The 20,664-nt window shown below is 38.2% G+C and overlaps 1 protein-coding gene across 8 annotated transcripts in view; it reads right to left on the bottom strand.

The window, feature by feature from the left end:
* Nucleotides 1–20,664, bottom strand: part of LOC149465907 (sodium channel protein type 5 subunit alpha-like) — a 518,022-nt gene that overhangs the window by 8,115 nt on the left and 489,243 nt on the right. For all 8 annotated transcript variants that reach the window (XM_089673130.1, XM_089673129.1, XM_089673128.1 and 5 more), the window contains 4 exons: nucleotides 16,479–16,535; nucleotides 10,777–10,914; nucleotides 4,122–4,226; nucleotides 924–1,194 (listed from right to left, as the gene is read on the bottom strand). In XM_089673130.1, coding sequence (XP_089529256.1) covers nucleotides 924–1,194; nucleotides 4,122–4,226; nucleotides 10,777–10,914; nucleotides 16,479–16,535 — 571 coding nt within the window. The remainder of the gene's footprint in view (nucleotides 1–923; nucleotides 1,195–4,121; nucleotides 4,227–10,776; nucleotides 10,915–16,478; nucleotides 16,536–20,664) is intronic.

Below are 20,664 nucleotides of genomic sequence, written 5' to 3' on the forward strand. Positions count from 1 at the left end.
GCAAACCAAAGAACATTGCAAACACTGGCTAGGGAGATAGGAAAGACTAATTTAGGAGCAACGAGGCCAGGCATCTTCTTCACTCTATGTGAGAGACAGTTACTGTACACTTAACTGTGTTGTAAATAGAAAAAAAGCTATAGAATTTTACAGTTTCAAATGAACCTAATATAAAGCATGTTAATATTTTATTTGATATATTTATTATTTTATTATAAGAAATGTAACACATTGTACATGTGTTACCAGGAATTTTCTTGACTTCTGGGCTTAGTCCGTCCATTCCCTTGTTCAGTAAATGTAGTCTTACTGGACAGGCAGATAGGTGGGGTTTGTCCAGAACTTATAGACCAAGTAATAATAAAGCAATTTGCAGCTTAATTTAAGGCTTTATTTTCATACAGAGTGTTCATACAGGAAAGCTGTATCTCTGCCTGCACATTACATGATGTAGGTGAAATCTCCCACCAACCACCCCCACCTCCATAACTGTTTGGTTCTGTGGGTATTAATAAAATTGAGGGCGATGTGGTAGCTTCTATAAATGAAACAGTATCTATGAATGGAGGACAGGCAGATTACTGAAAGGTCTGCCCCTTCAATTCATAAATCACAAACTTTAAAGTATTTCTATCATTGAAAATGTATTTCTCTGTTGCTATCCTAAAATAGGTAACTGATAGGCACTCTGTGAAAGAATAAGATTCATACTCAATCCAGGAGGAAACAAGTGTCATATAGCAGCAAAATATGAAACTGAGTGAAGGTTTCTCTCTTTTACTGAGGACTTAACAAGGGTTGTTTTAAATACTAAATTAATAATGAGTGATCAGAGCCTGGGCCAGCTTACACAATATGAAAAATAACTTTACAATATTTTTTGCATAAGCTCACTTTGTAAACTGAACAGTCTGACTACTTACCCACAACAGAAAGGATGACTACCACAAAATCGAAGATATTCCAGCCAATGGTGAAATAATAGTACCTAAGAGCCAGGATTTTTAGTGTACATTCACCAGAAAAAATGACCACAAATGCCAGGTTGATATTGTACAGTAAATGTTCAAGCTCTTCACTCTGCTCATCGGTTTCCACCATCATAGTGACCATGTTAAGGCATATGAGAACCATGATAATAATGTCAAAGGCTTGCTTTGTCACCACATCAAAGACAAATCCCTGAAATTTGTTCTGCGAAATAAGGAGAAATAAGGTTCAGCTCAAAAGAGCCAAAGCATCTGCATTCACTACAACCGCAAAATAAACAAGTATGAAAAATCAGCTTTGACAAGCTGACTTTAAAGTTCTGACCTTAGATGAAACATCTATTATTTACTAAGATATCAATACTTTATGAATAGTAAAGTAGAGGTGCAGTATGGATACAGTACTGTGGTGTAGTTACATTACACTATTTAAAGTGGATTTAAAAAAACAAGTGCAACAAAGAGAACCACAGAAGGCCTCCACCCCACAATAGCCCTCTTGAAAGCAGTTGTTTGCCCTGTATTCAGTTATTGTTTAGAATGCCTTGAGGACTAAGATTTAGCCATTTGGGTATAAGGGAGCTTCTAAAACACCAATAATTAATAATTATCTTAACAGTTACATTTTTCATCAGCAGGTGACATTGAAGGTGGATAGAAAAGTCAAATCAAATTACAGTTGATCATTAAAATAGAATCCCCATTAAGAGAAATAGGACATTGAGAGATATGGGAAAGGGGGATAGCTTTTGATCATTTTAGGGGGGTGATCAAAAATAGATAACTTCTTTTGCAGCATTTGACCCCTTAACTTTTAGGATTTTTTTTTTTTTGTGATATCTTGGTTCTGCACATTATACCCTTTAATGCTGGTAGTCTATCCTAACATGTTATACATTGTTTTTTAGGGGGGTGGGGGGTTTGGGACCGATAGATGTTTATTTTTGGTAGCAAATATGGATGAACATATTTTTATTTCCTTTGTTTTTATTGGACATAAATACTAACAAATTTAGAAAAAAAAGTTTTCCTCAAGTTTTCCCAATGCATCATTTAATTAATTGTAGCACCTCCATATACTGTAGTTATGGAAAAATATCATCAACAAAGTGTTTTAATTAAAATATATTAATGCAACTTTTATGTAGCAAAGGGACATACTTTAAGACAGGTAAGTTGGATACTAAAGTTATAGAGAAGATTTTATTTTTGCCTAAACTCCTGCTTTAAAATTAAATTGGGTTAAAGGAGAAGTAAGGCCAAAGCTCTTTTCTGGCCATATTTCTACTGTGGGTCACAGGAGTGCACTTAGTTCTGCAATCCTGTGAACCAGATTCAACTAACAGCAGGCTAAAGTCCACTGTCGGCTGATGTCACAGAGCTGGTCCAGGCTCTGGAAGGATCCTGACAATAATGTTGGTGACTGGCAGCTGGCTCAGCCTCTTGGTACACCACTGAGAACCTGAGCCCAGCAGTTCAAGGCCCATTCAAAGTCTGACACCCCAAAAAGCGCTGGAGGGGCAGAGCAAAGAGCTAGTGGCTGACAGTCTCTGCTCTATGCTCAGAGTGGACCCGATCAGCAGTCTTTGATCACTTAGTTTTTGATGTAGAGCTGGCAGGGGACAGCCTTCTAGATGAGTATGTATGTGTGTTTCTTTTTGACTCTCACATATTGCTCGCACAGTAAATGCAAATATCATCTAAATCATCTGCTGACATTATTGTGCCCCGGGGATTTATTTTGGTTGTGAATATTTTTGTTTATTTTTAGAATTTTTATATATATATATATATATATATATATATATATATACATTTTTTGTAAAGGGTGAGGGTGAGAAATAATTTACCACTTTATTCAAAACTAAGCAAAAATTACACAGTTGGCTGAGAAACATTGGGGTTTAATTACTAAAAATGGAGAGTGCAAAAGTTGGTGCATAGAAACCAATGTGCCGCCAGAATGTATTGCCAAAGAACAAGCTGAAGTTAGAAACTGATTGGCTACCATACATAGCTGCACCAGATTCTGTGTGCACCAGTTTTTAGTAAATCTCTCTCATTGTCTGTTAATGCGATAAAAATGTGATTTATGTTATGTTTCTTTCTTAGCAGTGCACCAGTGTTTGTGCTTTACTGTTCCTCCCAGGTGGTTCAAAATGACTGGAAAAACATGCTCTCTATATGGCTTATCATGTAATCTCAGCAGTTATGTGGAGATGCTCAGGGATTGCTTTACAGACATTCATGTGAGCACTTGCATATCTCTACGTGAAAAGTAAATAATTGTAACAGTAAAGCCAAGAAAACTCTCAAAATGCACAAATCTGTTAATACAGGTCTGTGATTATTACTATTAATTTATTAATAGCAATGACTTCTTATTTATTTATGGTACTTCTATAGCACTGACACTTTACATATATACAGTACATTCACATGAGTTGCTGCCCTCAAAGAGCTTATAATCTAAGGTCCCTAACTTACATTCATACACACACATACTAGAGCCAGTTTAGACAGGAGGCATGTCTTTGGATTGTGGAAGGAAACCCATGAAAGCACAGAGAGAACATGCAAGCTCCAGGCAGGCAGTGTTTTGGTTGGGATTCAAACCAACAACTCTCATACTGCCAGGCAGAGAAGCTAACCACCAAGCCAATGTGCTGTCCTACCTATTGCTGGGCTCACACCTGTGTGCTGTGGTTTGGGTGCAGCACGATTGTATCTTTTACATGCGGTTTAAGGTGTACTTCCACTGACCTCTATTAGACCGTGCATTTTCTGAAAGCACATAAAAGATGCATCTTGCAGGACTTTGATTTTGATACTCTTTCATGAAAACACATGGTGTAAAAGAAATCAATGGGAGCGCACCTTCAACCGCATGTAAATCGTGCATAAATGGCTCTGCAACCACAGTGCACCAGTGAGAATCTCCTGTTAGAATATCCAACTCTGCTAAAAAGAAAAGGCACTATGGAGCAGATAATGATGTTGAGGAGGAGCGGCTGCATAAAGCAATACAAATGTATACCATCCAAATAAGTTGCAGCTTTGATTAATGGCATATAGATATCACATCCATATTGTTTGAAAACAAAATAATTGGTCCTCTGCTTCAATGCTTACATGAGGCCTTGGGATTGGCTTCTGAGGCTTTTTTGAGCCCAGTTTCTTCATAGCATTGTAGTATTTTTTTTGCTCTTCCGTCATAAAAATGTCTTGGCCTCCTAAGTAAAATGATATAACAAAAGCTATTATTATTTTTGCCATAATATGCAGTACATTATTATCATGCACAATACAGTTATGAAATTATTATTCTTGAAATACTATTTATATTTTTTCAGCTATGACATCAAAACTCTACAATGAAAACTGGTAACCCTCAAATATAAGGCTGAACAGTATTTTAGAAGATACTAGTTAACACTAACACTTTACATATTATAATAAAAGTAAGAACCAGGTGTCTATGTCAGTTACCCCTGCCAATGTCAGTTAAAGTGAACCTATGCCCAGACATTGAACATCAAGGTATTTACATATCCTGAACAAACAGAAAATATACTTTAGTGCCCTTATTCACCTTTGTACCTATAGGAATTGTGGAGAACTTCATCTCTTTGGGGATCTCTGAGATTGAATTACTTTACAGTACATGCAGCAAGAGAGGTCATGGATGTCTTCTTTTAAAGCTCTTTTACTGTTTGTTTTGAATATGTAAATACTTTAATGTCCATAGCCTGGACACAAAATAAATACACAAATATCAAGCCTACTAGCCGTTTTCTGGTCTGACAGCACATGTGAGCCTATGATAAAGGAGCAGTGTTATTTTAAGGGGATATTCCCCTATCTCCTTGTACCTGATGTATACTTTCTGATAAGTAATGTCTTCCACTGAGTCATTCTAGAAAAAGCATCTTGCTTATCTGATTGAGTGTTATTAATCCTGGATTCTATGGCTGGGATGGTGAATGTTTTATGCAGTACGCATCTCAATAAAAAAAAAGAAGCTCAGTAAAACTGACATAAGTGATATTTAAACAAATGATAACAAGAACAAAATTAGTGACATAAGACTGGGAAAAATTAAGACGTACACATACAGTAGGTGATTATGATTGTAGTGGTTTCAGCGAAGGAAATTGTTGCAGTGTATATATGTAGGTGCACTGTTGTATCCTTAATCCTCCATGTACTGTACTATCAAAATGATATCAGGAAACTAAATAACAATATCTAGGATGAATTTAAAGTGGGAATAAACCCACTTTTTTTTAAATTGCTGACAGGTAGGGCTTATATTACAGAAGAGACCCTATCGGTTTCTTCTGTCATAAATGCTTCCCCTGTCTGTTAGCTGTAATGTACACTGAGCTGTGCAAGTACAGCTCAGCATGCATTAATGGCACCCAATCTGTACTGAGATGATGTGATTCCTGGCCTGGCCATTCAAGTGGGAAACGAGACTGAGGCTAGAAGGAAGAGGGGACAAAAATGGAAGTGCCTGGGACCCATTGGATAGGAGACAGCACAGCACTGGAGAGGGCATATTATGACAGGTAAGTGTCACAAGATGTTGGTATGCATATTAGTGCATTATGGCCTAAACCTGCGGGGGAGGCATTTTTAATGTTTTTTTTTCTAAATTAATTTACTACCACATTATTGTGGGGAATTCTGTCAGCCCTCTGCAGTTGTGGGTTCTTGCAGCAGATGCATGTGCCTGTCAGAAATAGGTACATGAATTTGTTGGAGGCCAGCACTGAGTTCAGAGTGTCTATACTGGATTCTCTTTCTATAGTGAGCTTCCTTCCCAACGACTGTGCCCATCATATAATATAGACAGAACCATGGCTGAGGAGTTTTGTAGTGGGGTTGGATGAGCCTGAAGGGAAGCTCAGAGACTTGTTCCCCATCAGGTCCACCTTCCTTTTAATTGACAGTGCACAGAAGTGGGCAGATCTATAGCCACTATTCACACCAACAGAGGCTTTTGAATCTACCCACTGCCTCCCACTGGCAAAAAAAAAACAAGGTGGACCTGAAGAGAAGCAGGTCTCTAATTCCTCATCAGGATCCACCCACCCAAAAAGTACTGGTGCTGTAGGGACTAGTCCCCCATCAGGTCCCTGTTCCCTTTGAGCTCATCATGTCCCAAATATGGGAAGTGGCATCACCAGAGTCCCCTGTCTTTTTATTCCCAACTTCGCTTTAAGCCACAGAATCCCCTGGCAGGTAAATGGGGCTGGGGATACAGTGCTGTCATGACAGCTTCCTAGCACAGACATACCCCACTCATTTAGGGATATGTTGCTGCCAAATCGACAGATTCCTAATAGAAATGAAAGGCAAAACATTTGTGCACACATATTAAAAACACTATAAATCCCCCTTTTCTAAGTGATCACATTCTCTCTGTTCGCAGAAGCATAAGGAGCTCAGGGAGGAGAAACAGCAGCTCACTCGTCTTCCCAGTGAAAGGATGGGCTGGGGGGAGGGGCCTGTATGCCCAAGCCTGATCACTGGATTAGCTCCCAGCACAGCTAAAGAACTGATCGCACTGTGCTCTCTGCCTGGTGTGGTCAGTTTTTAATAGGAAAGCAGAAAAGCAGAGGGACTGGCAGGAACACCAGGCATTTCACATAAAGGAAGCAATACAAAGAGAACAGGATACTTTTTCATACAAGTAAATGATATAGCAGGCACATACAGTTGCGCTCAAAAGTTTGCATACCCTGGCAGAAATTGTGAAATTATGGCATTGATATTGAAAATATGACTGGTCATGCCAAAAAATGCTGTTTTATTGGATGATGATCATATGAAGCCATATGATGGCTGTGTTTATTCACAACTTGAATGTGTACTTATTCACATGGGGGGGGGGAGGCAGCAGATATCTGGGAGCCCACTTATCTTAAAGGGGCATTCAAGACTCTGATGGGTTCCCCCTTGCACCCCCCACATGCAGCAGGCCAGGATAGTGGGGAATAGGCCCTTGTCCTCATCAACATGGGACCCTCCATTTTGAGGGCACATGACCTGGTATGGTTAGAGGGTTGCCTCCAACATTTCCTGGCCTGCCAGGCAATGAGGTCAGATTGAGGGTCTAGTATAGATTTGAGGATGTACCCTAAACCATTTAGTTTCTGCACAAGATTCCCCTCAAAATCCATACAAAATTGTTACATGTATAGCAAAAGTGACATATAGAAAAAAGAACAGCGAATTTACTTGTGCCAGCAAGCTTTCTTTATTTTGTAAATAACCCTTCAAAATACATACAATACCATCATCCTCCTTTTAAGAGTGTCTGGTGTGTATTTTGGGCTCCCCATTGCTTTATTTACAAACTCCAACCCCCATGCCCCAAGCAGGTATTTTGAAGGAATGGTGCTTTTTAATGTTGCACTTTTTTTGGTCAATTCCTTGGCTACTGGCCTTAATAATGGAGAACATTTTTTTGACAGACTTAAGTACTTCAATGGGGTTTAAATTTGGCATATGAACTTTTGATGTATTCAGCTAAACCTCAGCTAACCAAACCCAGGTTCAGCTCATTCCTATTGACACATACTGTATGCTGTATACACAAAGCCATGTCATGCATTCCACTGGCCTTCAATCTTTCACAGTTGTTCATTCTTAGGGCAAAGAACAATCTAAAGGATCCTTGTACAGCACAATATTAGAATTACTTATGGCTATGTCTGAGAGTCAATCTGTTCTGCTGAACAGTTTTCAACATTGGTACAAATGCAGAAGCATATGAGATTTACTTGCAGTCATTACGTACTATAAATGTAGTTTAATGGATGCAAAAACATAATATTCTGGTTCAGAGACACTCCAGAAAGGGAGATATGCACATTTTTTAAAGGACAGCTGAAGCAGGTTATATATGTTTCAATTTAGTGGTCTGACTATGAAGTTTTTACCTGCAAGATGCCTGTGCTGAAACTTTTGCACAGACTTAGAGGCCATGATTATAAAAACTGCACTATGTGCAAAATCTGCATCCAGTAACAAAAGAACAAACACAGATACAAAGCGGTTTGCTTTGCACACTCATGCCTAAATTCTTTGTGTCCTTTGCATTTTTTTTCTTTAATGCTTGACTATCTGACTCCATCCAGTTTTTAAATAACCCAACTTGAGTGTTTACAAGAGTTTGAGGGGGTCAATTGGCATGGCTTCTCTAAACTGTATTTACCCTCTTAGTCTACACTTTATCAGCAGTAACAATTTATGAAGTTTTCTTTTCAAAATTCTTAGTGACCTGACACAAGTAACTGTAGAGAGATGTTCTTATGCACCGGTTGCTATGGTTGCGGTAATGACTTGGAATGGACTGAGATCTTTCATGGTAAATAATAAACTGTGTCTATATATGCATTTAACTATGTAAATTCAGTAATAGCTTAGGTCTAGTATGGGAGTATCACAGATTCTCAGTGGAAGAAAATACATTGGAGTAAGCATCCATTGAATTAGTTTTATATTTTCCCTGAATTGGATTAGTGTCCTGATATAATCTGATGTTTTATCTTGTTCATCTTTCTTTTATTTACCATCCCTTCCTTTTTTTTGTTTGTATTCATGCCCTGATAGGATGCACCTTCGACTACCTTTTTCTACGTAGTACGCCTGTGGGGCACCATCCAAGCACTGATTTTATTTGATTGTTCATGTTTACCGATTATTGTAGTCAGTGCTCCTTTTTTGCCATATCAGGTCATTTTTTGCATGACAAAATCTTTCTAAAATAAAGATTACAAAAAAAATGTTTATATATATATATATATATATATACACACTGTATATATACACTATATTGCTAAAAGTATTGGGACACCTGCCTTTAAACGCACATGACCTTTAATGGCATCCCAGCCTTAGTCTGTAGGGTTCAATATTGAGTTGGCCCACCCTTTGCAGCTTTAACAGCTTCAACTCTTTTGGGAAGGCTGTCCACAAGGTTTAGGAGTGTGTCTATGGGAATGTTTGACCAATCTTCCAGAAGCGCATTTGATGCATTTGTGAGGTCAGGCACTGATGTCAGACAAGAATGCCTGGCTCGCAATCTTCACTCTAATTCATCCCAAGCCCAGCCCCTGAAAAACAACCCCAAACCATAATCCCCCCTCCACCAAATTTACACTTGGCACAATGTGGACAGGCAAGTACCATTGTCCTGGCAACCGCCAAACCCAGACACGTCCATTGGATTGCCAGACAGAGAAGAGTGATTCGTCACTCCAGAGAACTTGTCTTTACACCACTGCATTGCATTTTGGTGATGTAAGGCTTGAATGCAGCTGATCAGCCATGAAAACCAATTCCATGAAGCTCTCTACACACTGTTGTTGTGCTAATTTGAAAGCCACACAAAGTTTGGAGGTCTGTAGCTATTGACAGTGCAGGCAGTTGGTGACTTCTGTGCATTGTGCGCTTCAGCATGCACTGACCCTGCTCTGCCATTTTACGTGGCCTACCACTTGGTGGCTGAGTTGCTGTTGTTCCCATTTGCTTCCACTTTGTTATAATACCACTAACAGTTGACGGTGTAATATTTAGTAGCAAAGAAATTTCACGGATGGACTTATTGCACAGGTGGCAACCTATAACGGTACCACACTTGAATTCCCTGAGCTCCTGTGAACAGCCCATTCTTTCACAAATGTTTATAGAAGCAGTCTGCATGGCTACGCACATGGAAGAAAAATATGTTTTAAATATATTTTTTAAATATTCTTCCCAAATATATCAACATATATTTGAAATACTACAATTTTGGCGATATTCAATATATTTCAAAATATTTTTCAGTGTGTATATATATATATATATATATATGTATATACTGTATGTTCAAATGCGTCTTTTTATATATTAAAAATATATAAAAAATATTATTTAAAATATATTTTTTAAAATATATTCTTCAGATTTTAACATATAAAAAAAGTCATTTTAACATATATTTTTACATATATTTGTAAGTGCATTCCAAAGATGTAGATTAAATGTATTTTTAATGACATACAGTATATTTGAAAATGTATTTCTAAAAATATTTTTCAGATTATTTTTGAATATGGCCAAAATTTTAGTATTTCAAATATATGTCAATATATTTGGGAAGAATACTTTTAAAATATATTTAAAATATAATTTCTTCCATGTGGGTAGGTGCTTGATTTTATACACCTGTGGCCATGGAGGTGACTGGAACACCTGAATCCAATGATTTGGAGGGGTGTCCCAATACTTCTGGCAATATAGTGTATGTATACATTGTAAAAGAAGCTCTGAAATTAAAAGATTAGTTTGAAGGAGTACATTTATGCTGCTGCTGTGGTTGCTCTTGATAGAGAAGACAACTGCTTTCAGAGGAATTTGTTGTACTCTTACAAACCTCACAAAATCTAGAGCATGTTGCTCTGCAGAGAGATACCATGTGGTGGCAACTTTGCAAATAAGAACTTTTTTTTTCTTTGGGGCTGGGGTCTGGACACAAGTTCTACTTCCATAATAGCAAGGATAATTTTAAGCACAGTTAGAGAAGCTAGTATTTATTTTTAAGTCTTATGTTTTATTGCTGTGGACAAGCAAGAGCAAGGCTGCTTCCATTATAATAACATATATTCTATATACAAAGTAATGAAGATGTGTACCAGTCTAAACATCTAATTAGATACACCCTTTAACTTTCCTAGAGGCATTTTCCAAATTGAGGCCTCCAGCACCAATACAAACACACTCAGATACTTATCTTCTTCTTTTGTTGATTGAAGTTGTCAATAATGACACCAATAAAAAGGTTCAGAGTGAAGAAAGAGCCAAATATGATAAAAACAACAAAATATAGGTACATGTATTTATTAATTTCATAAATCGGCTGCTGTTCAATCTAGGGAACAAAAAACAAAGAACAGTAAATACATGTTAACAAAGAACATTATTGTATACACATTACAGTTATAAGTCACTATGTAAATCTAGAACATTCTCTGCATGCTTACAAATGTATTGTGCTTTATTAATATTAGTTATTGCCCTGTATGTTTGTCAGGGTATTCAGCATCGCAACAGGAGTACAGCTGTGATATAATCAATCAGCCACACAAAGGGTTTGATTTTCTAAAGAAGAGAATGTTTACTTGTACTTTAGTAAATACGGTGAAGCTATTGAAAAGCCAATCATGTGCAAGAAAAATATTGAAATATAAATTAACCAAACTAGGAAACAATTAGTTAAAATGATGAAAAAACATATTGATATAGTGATTAACATTAAGGTAAACGCAATGCAAACGCAGAAAAAAAAATGTTTAAAAGTATTATAAATGTTTAAACAAAGATTGAACACATATAGGTATATACTTTGAATGGTCAGTTCGCATATTGGCTAAACATTAATCACTTTATCAATGTGTTAATATTTGCCACACATCTGGATTTCCCATCTTTCAATGAGAAATCTATTTCTCAGTGACATTTGTCATATTTATATGGTCAGATCTGCTGGCCCCAATCTGTTTTCAACATTTGCTGCCTGCAGATGGTGAATAATTGGTTTTAATACTGATTCAGAATGACTTCCTGTGGATGACCCATCAGGCACACTCCTGCTCACCCACTGGTGGATGACTCAGAAGAAGGCCCCCCTCCTTCTATCTTAGCATATAAAGGGACTGTCTGGATTAGTCAGTTATACAGTTTATATACTCTATAATAGCAGTGCTGAGCTTTTGTATTTACCTTTTTATTCTGTCTCTAAATGCCCCTCCATGTTAGCCTATGTGTCCCTGTACACATAAGCATTTACTGGCATTTAGAGGCAGGAGCAATTACAGGCAGAAAAAATACCCAATGCACCTAAACATGTCTAAATGCACCTCAACACTAGGTGATTTAACACTTGAGTGTTCATTCATTACAATAGCCAAAGAAATGATGGGTAAAATGCCCAGTGTGCATGAGGGCTAAGTGTTATGGATGCATCCTGTACTTATTTGTAAACTAAAGATTTACATATAATACGAAATATATATAAAACTTCAATATATAAACACTTTTGAAAACAATATTATAGGCAAAAACCCATTATACTTTAGTTTTGTTTTTACAAGCTTGCTGGTTTTAATAGAAAGTAGGTAGGTGACATATGTTTGATTGACGTCAGTGATAGACACAAGTGGAGACTGTATGATCGTATCATTCTGCCATGGGCAAACTCACAGGACACACTGAACATTACAACATGGTTGTACTGTAAGAGAAACTGGCCAGTTTGTGTACTTTGTGCCATATCTGCTATTCTCTTATAGACTTGTGTTAAAACCCCCAACACCAATGGCAGTTCCTATCTAGCTATCAGCATCAGTAGACTTATTCCAATACATATTTAAATACTTTTAAAGGCTCAAATGAGGGAAGAGCCTATCCATCTTGATCATATGGATCCCATGTAGTTTCCCCTGTACAACCCAGGTTGATTTACTAAGGCAATTAAGAGTCTTCACTCAATAAATTGTAACTGTGTTCACTTTGAATACCCAATCATGTGCAGATAAAACAAATAAATAGTAAGGGGCTTATATACTAAAGCTGGAGCGTGCAAAATCAGGCTCACTTCTCCATAGAAACAAATCAGCTTCTAAACTCAGCTTGTTCAATTAAGCTTTGGCAATAAAACCTGGCAGCTGATTGGTTTCTACTCAGAAGTGAGCCTGATTTTGCACGCTCCAGCTTTAGAAAATAAACCCCTAAGTGTCTTTTCATCTGACCTTGCAATTGAAGTCAATTTTCACTCATTTTTATTAAGTGTTGATTCTCAAATCCTTTAACTACTTCCCCTCTGCTCTATAGCAGAAATACTTCTACAGGATGGCACAGGTGTGCAAAATGACGTATATATACGTGATTTTGCATTTCCAGGTAGGGTGTGCGTGAGCTGCACGTGTGACCTACCCATGCCGCCATTCGCAGCCTCGGCTGTGGATCATCGGGTCCCGGCCGGTGATTACTCGACGGGGAAAAGACCTGTATGTATACCCGTCAGCCCCTGCACACTGCTTTGTATGAAATACACACAGCACATAATGTGAAACAGCACACAGTTAACCCTTTGATCACCCCACATGTTAACCCCTTCCTGCCCAGTGCCATTAGTACAGTGTTAGTGCTTTTTATTAGCACTAATCACTGTATTGGTGTCACTGGGGATGTCAGTGACAACAAGTCAGTTACCCCCAGTGTCAGAATGCCCACCGCAGTCCCACTATAAGTCGCTGATCGCCGCCATTACTAGTACAAATAAAAAAAAAATCCAGTATATTTGTATATATATATATATATATATATATATATATATATATATATATATATATATATCGTATTTGTAAAGACTATAACTTTCACGTAAATCAATTAATTTACACGTATTGGGATATTTTCTAACAAAGACATGTAGCAGAATACATTTTGGCCTAAATTTATGACAAAATTTGATTTTTTTAATTTTTGTTATTGGACACGTTTAAATAGCAAAATGTCAAAAATATTGTTTTTGTTCTCAAAATTGTCAGTCAAAATACCACTGAAAGAAAGCTCTATTTGTGGGGAAAAAAGGAAGTAAATTTCATTTTGGTGCAGCATTGCAGGACCGCGCAATCGTCAGGCAAAGTAACACAGTGTCGTAACGCAAAAATGGCCTGGTCGGGGGGAGGAGGGGGGTGGGGTAAATCCTCTGGAGGGCAAGTGGTTAATAAATCAGCCTAAGTATGCTTGAAACAGGAAATTAAGGGAAATATATCTAGAGGAGACACAGAGAGCTATAAAAACCTGACATAAGATCTAACACTTCAACTTAACTGAAAACGAAAAAAAAAGCTTTGGCTAGAGTCGCCTTTTAGCTTTTCCAGTTACACGCACACAGGAGTTGGCAGTGTTATGTCAGAGTTGCATATGGCTTGCAGTTATTTAATTCCTGCTGTAACACACACACACATATGAAAATCACTGCAAGAACCTCCACGTTCCCAAAACCTCTGTTTTTGTTAGTTAATCATTTGTGAATCAGTAATCACTATGAGAAGCGAACCATATCATTCATAATTAGTCGCATGTGTGAAATTAAATTCGTTTTTATGGCTAAGCTCTTCCTGAAACTCTCAAATCAGCCCACTCTGCAGATTGCATTATATCATCTGGAAAATGGACGTGGGTAATAAAAAACATATGTCAATCACAAGGACTGAAGCATGCGATATATACAGCCCAGTCACCGCATTGAATAACCATAACCATAAATGACACAGGACCACCAAGAGTGAATGGAAGACGGATGGCAACAGGGAATTAATTGTATTACTAATGTTTTACATTCTCCAACACATTTCATGGTGCCACTAATACTTGTAAGAAAAAAAAAAAAGCATAATTAAAAAAATAATCAGAAAGTCAAATAATTTTTTTGCAGCCAATATGTCACTGAATTTGAATCTAATTGACTTTAATGAATACAGCTTCTCACATTTTAACAAGTCAAAACTACTTTACAATTTCTAACCATGCAAACTATTTTTATACATGTTTTTAATACATTAAAGGGGTTCTAGATTTTCAATAAAAAAATGGAAAATATACTTGTCTGGTCATGCTGAAGCCAATCAAAGATGTTTGGAAGCAGTGTTCATGTTGAACACTAAGTCCTGTGCAAGGGGACAGGAGTTTGCTTGCAATGACTGAACACACCTGTACTTTTTTCGCTGAGCTAACATTAGCAAACTAAAAATGATTTACTCATTTAGAAATTCATTTCAAATTAGTTTACAAGGCCAACACAGAACAAATGAGCAGCACAGATTACAACAGCATCCATAGAATTGATTGTTCACGGGAGCAGTTGATTTGCAGGACTCTATGCAAGATTTAGCGCAACGCAGGAGTTTTTGACTTTTTTAGTTAAGAATAGAAAACCTCTTTAACACAGTGGTAGCCTGTCTCCTCCATGGTATGAATAATTTGGCTTTGCAGTATAGCTTCTATTTACTTATACAATTTAGGCATTGTTTTACTTATGGGAACAAAAACATAATTATGACCTTGCCATAGGCTGGTAGTTTAGCTTTGATGTGCAATGGGAGATCTGGCCATCCTTATTGAAGTGACGTGCAACTTAAAACACCAGTGCTTTTCTTAATTTTCATTGATTATTTTCTTTCTATAGATCTTTAGATTAGAGAATTTTTAAGATTACCTTTTTAAGATGACCATTCATGCTCACACACAGAGCACCATAGGTTAGGTGGTTCAGAACAGCACATATGGCTCATGCTCATAAAGTAGAACTGAAAGCAATACTTTTTTTTGATAGTGTAAGGGAGTGTTATAACCCGTGTCAGGTTTTTTTTGCCATGAGTTTAATTAATAAAATTTCTCTTCTCTTCCATACCAAAGCCACAACAGGAAGTTGGAAATCCCAAGTTGGGAGGAAATCCCTTCAAAGTGTAGGAAATCCCTGATAGTCATCAGGGACACCAGAAATACTGCCCCCTATGGAAGATTTTCCCTCTATTTCTGTTCTGGTGGCAACTAAAAATATGGGATTTTCTTTCACTTTCACTTTTGGTGATTACATTCACTAGGATAAATAGACAGGGAGAATCTCCCTCAATTTTCAATTTTCCTAGAGAATGCCGTTTGACTTAATGAATAAGGTGAACCTGGGTTCTCTTTAATAATCTAATCCAATTTATTGCATATGATTGGATATCCAAAGTAAACTTTTTAAATTTCTTCACCAGATTAATTAGGCTAAGTGAATAGTTACTTTGCAAAGTTAACATTCTAATCTTTTAATAAATCAACCCCCCCCCCCCCCCATCTTTAATGGCAAGATCCAATGATGATGGTAGCTAAATTGACATTGAAACAGATCAATCCTTAAGTGTGATGGATGCATTTTTCATTTTTTACCTTTAAATTCACCTGGTAATCCAGCCAGCCAGTAACACTCTTCCTATTTTAGGTATCTCCACTCTGGATGAAAGGGCAATGGAAACAGCTTTGGACAGCAGCTTTGTCAGTCGAGGGGGAGGGTAGGGTCAATGCACTAGGAGATTTAGATGGAGTTGACTAACAAATTAAAGCCAAACTCCTGCAAACTTTTATATTGGATAGGGTTTTTTTTCACACATATGAATAAAAGCTGATCATTGGAAGCACCTCTGTCATTGCCAAATGGTTTGTTTCAACCTACTTTTACTAGGCAGATTGGTGTGAAAAAGGAAGTTGAAAAATGACAGACTCACTGGTTGGATCATCGGGTGAAAATAAAGGGAAAAAGCCTAAGGAAAACTAATACAGTCAACACATATAAGAACTGGTAAACAGCAATAAAAAATTGAGGGGGGGGGGGTTATTATCTCTTTAGATTTGTTCTGCAAAGTCACATTAAACATTACTTACGAGTGTTCGGGAATCCACAGCTGCATACATGATATCCATCCACCCTTTAAATGTTGCCTGCAGGAAACAAAGTACTCAGTAAATTGCAAAGCAGTTCTTGTCTTTATTGTAGGGACATGGTTAGAACTATATATTGTTTATGAAATTAAAGCATGTATACTTTCTTGTGTACTGTGATGAATGGCGCCAGTATATTTGACATAAGATTTCACTCTACGCAGGGAATCACATCACAAAAGAAATGTACATTAGCATTTAATATTCAGTTTACAGTGTGTGTGTGTGTGTGTAGGGGGCAGGTTTTTTTTTTACAAAAAGCCATTTGTACCAAGCCTCCAATTCTGTTTTCAAGAGGAAACAGCTGTGTCCCCCACGAGGGAGAGGCACAAAACAATAAGGAAATAAAACACACTGTCAAATTGCCAGTGAAGTATCTCCATGTCTGCACATTACATATTGCAGTAATTAGCACCGTTTCTGTGTATATGTAAATATTGCATTGCTAGGGCTCTATGTCATTGCTGGCAAGGCTCAGCTCTGGCTAAAAAACCCAGAAAAAGAAATGATCAGACTGTCACACTTCTACATCACTCTGAGTGGTATATCAGTAGAACGCAAGGTAAAGCCTCTTTATAAAGGGCAATAAGAGACAGGCTAATGGAGAGATACATTTCTAAAAGTACATAACCAATCAAGAGTTTGACAAAAATTAAATTTCTGCAAAACACATAAAGCTAAATTATTACAAAATAAAACTGTTTATAAAATAGAAATAATTGGAATAAAAATGAAACATTTTATTTGTGCATTCAGTGGTATGTTTTAAAGAATATAATTAAAGTTCTTTACTGAACACTGAACACATTTAGTTAAGCCTTTCCTATATACAATATATGTTTGCTGTTCTCTCTTTTAAACTCCATGATTTTCCACTTTTCTTCTGCCTTTTAAATGATGTCTACAGCTAATCTATGCTCAAGTAGCAATCCAGTACCAGTATTTACTTATTCCACACAGACATAAAAAACTGAACTAAAAAGAATCTATCAACCAAAATCTACAAAAGATGTATACCTGTAGTAGCCTCCAAAATCACATGTGTCAAACACAAGACCCTGAGGCCGAATCCTGCCCACCAGGCAATTTCATGTTGCTATCGCACCTCTCCTGCAGCTGCCTCATCCCCCTTGTCTCTACCACCACCTTTTCTCAGCATTTGGCAGCAGAGAGGAGGACAGAACTCACCAGATCCTGTGCTTCCCTGTGCAGCTGAGTAGAGGATCAACTCTAGCCCCTCCCCACATCTCAGCAGTCGACAGCAGAGGGGAGGATAGAACTCCCCCTAAAGATCCTGTGCCTCTCTGTTCAGCTGCAGCACCCCCTTTTCTCCTCCTCCCCTGGTCTCAGCATTCAGCAGACTCCAGCAGCTGACTCAAGCCCTCCTCTGGTCCTCCTCCAGACCCTGCACTATCTGCTTCCCAGCTTCTTCCCAGCAGAAGCACAAGGTAAGGGGGGTGCATGTGATGTAAGGAAGGTTGCGGGACTCTTGACTTATGAAGGTGGATGGCTCTTGGCATCTGATGTAGAGTGAGGTGCTCTGGACTTCTGCATATGATTTTTGTAAAATGATACAAATCTATGCCAGCTGAGAAGGAGGCTCACACATCTCTGGAATCTTCTACAAGAAACTTTATTGGAGACTGTTCAGATAGAACACCATGGCAGAACCATGGTCTGTCTGAGCAGTCACCAATAAAGTTTCTTCTGAATGAAGCTAGAAGTGTGAGTGGTAAAATAAACTTATATATAAAAATATATATATAAAATCGAGCGCATAGTAGGATGTAGATATGGTAGCTGCTGGCACAAAAGGCACCTCGTGAACCTCCAGAGTAAATAATAAAGCATAAAAGTGCAGCGCTAATTAAACAATAGTTACACAATAATAGATCACATATGATTGTGGATCAGTAAAATGACTGCGTAAGTTCATCAGATGTGCTGAATAAGCATACAGTCTCCAACAAGTGAGGAGCCAGAAATAGTGAATATCAGAAAATAGCCAAGTAATGCACTAACCAGATAGCGCATGTTAAAGCGCATGGGACATTTAAGACCTGTCCCTGGTACTCAGCCACTGTATCACTGGAACAAGGCGGTGTCATCTATAGGGTGACCACTAGATGTCATCTGTCCGGGTGTATCCAGCCACTGTATTAATGGATCAGGAGGGTGTCATCTATAGGGTGACCACTAGATGTCATCGGTTCCAGGGGAAGCTGTATCAAGGATCCAGGGATGTCACTTGCAGATGTGTTCTTGCTAGGCACAGCACCAGGACCTTCTGGATTCAGGCTCCCCAGAAATAAAGAGCCGTGGAAAAAGGCCTCAAATAGTGTGATATCGTTTATTAGGTCAATAAGCAATCAAAAAAGGACTTACTAACAAAGGTTCAGCTGCTCATAAACGGCCAGACCCGGAGGTACATGTACATAGGATAAACATAGCTTGGCACTTCCCTAACGCGTATCGTGTAAGTACACATCATCAGAGGGGACTGTGCCAGTGGTAAGTGTGGTGTTTTAAACCTAAAAAAGCGCCAAAAATCACTGCAATGCGGCGGCACCGTTATTGCCGGTTCGCGCATGCGCAGTAGCGATCGGCCGTTCGCGCATGCGCAGTAGCGTCCGCGGCGGCCATTTTAAAGAAGCCCAACAGACATTGTTCCATGTAATGTGAATGCATGGACATGCAAGTGCTGGCTCTGCAGCAATCTTAATGGGAATAAGATTCTGCAATCTTAAAAACACACGGGGCAGGAAATACAGCATTAACAGTGCATGGACCATACTGTATGCACCATTATAGTAAAAACGGCCTAAGTAAAAGACAAAAATATAAATGAGTGGGATCTCATCTAAAAAAGCGATTCTGGCACTCTATTAAAATGCAGATACAAACACAAATACATCAAATATGACAAACGCATGGATAAAAATCTGGTTAAAACAGTAATAACCGTAAAATGTTAAATTTATGCACTGAGATTAAGGTGCATCGAATTTGTTAAAGTGATCAAGAGATTAAAGTGCATCGACTTATTAGAGCGATCTAAACACTCAAATAGGAATACAGATAAAGGCAAGATAACATCAAACACGTCAAACTTATAGATAAAAACAATCTGATAAAAAGTAAGATCATAAAAAATAATTAAACCAATGTACTTAGAATCATAAAAGATCGATCAGCTGGTATCAATAAAACAATTAATATCTAATTCTACGTTAAGTCCCTGTGGAGCTTGGGACTGTAGAAGATATATCCACTTGGTCTCGAGCATAGAGATCCCACTCATTTATATTTTTGTCTTTTACTTAGGCCGTTTTTACTATAATGGTGCATACAGTATGGTCCATGCACTGTTAATGCTGTATTTCCTGCAACGTGTGTTTTTAAGATTGCAGAATCTTATTCCCATTAAGATTGCTGCAGAGCCAGCACTTGCATGTCCATGCATTCACATTACATGGAACAATGTCTGTTGGGCTTCTTTAAAATGGCCGCCGCGGACGCTACTGCGCATGCGCGAATGGCCGATCGCTACTGCGCATGCGCGAACCGGCAATAACGGTGCTGCCGCATTGCAGTGATTTTTGGCGCTTTTTTAGGTTTAAAATACCACACTTACCACTGGCACAGTCCCCTCTGATGATGTGTACTTACACGATACGCGTTAGGGAAGTGCCAAGCTATGTTTATCCTATGTACATGTACCTCCGGGTCTGGCCGTTTATGAGCAGCTGAACCTTTGTTAGTAAGTCCTTTTTTGATTGCTTATTGACCTAATAAACGATATCACACTATTTGAGGCCTTTTTCCACGGGCTCTTTATTTCTGGGGAGCCTGAATCCAGAAGGTCCTGGTGCTGTGCCTAGCAAGAACACATCTGCAAGTGACATCCCTGGATCCGTGATACAGCTTCCCCTGGAACCGATGACATCTAGTGGTCACCCTATAGATGACACCCTCCTGATCCATTAATACAGTGGCTGGATACACCCGGACAGATGACATCTAGTGGTCACCCTATAGATGACACCGCCTTGTTCCAGTGATACAGTGGCTGAGTACCAGGGACAGGTCTTAAATGTCCCATGTGCTTTAACATGCGCTATCTGGTTAG

Source organism: Staurois parvus, unplaced genomic scaffold, assembly GCF_062004578.1.
Source record: "Staurois parvus isolate SC_StPar_1 unplaced genomic scaffold, SC_StPar_1.0 ptg000136l, whole genome shotgun sequence".
Taxonomy (NCBI): domain Eukaryota; kingdom Metazoa; phylum Chordata; class Amphibia; order Anura; family Ranidae; genus Staurois; species Staurois parvus.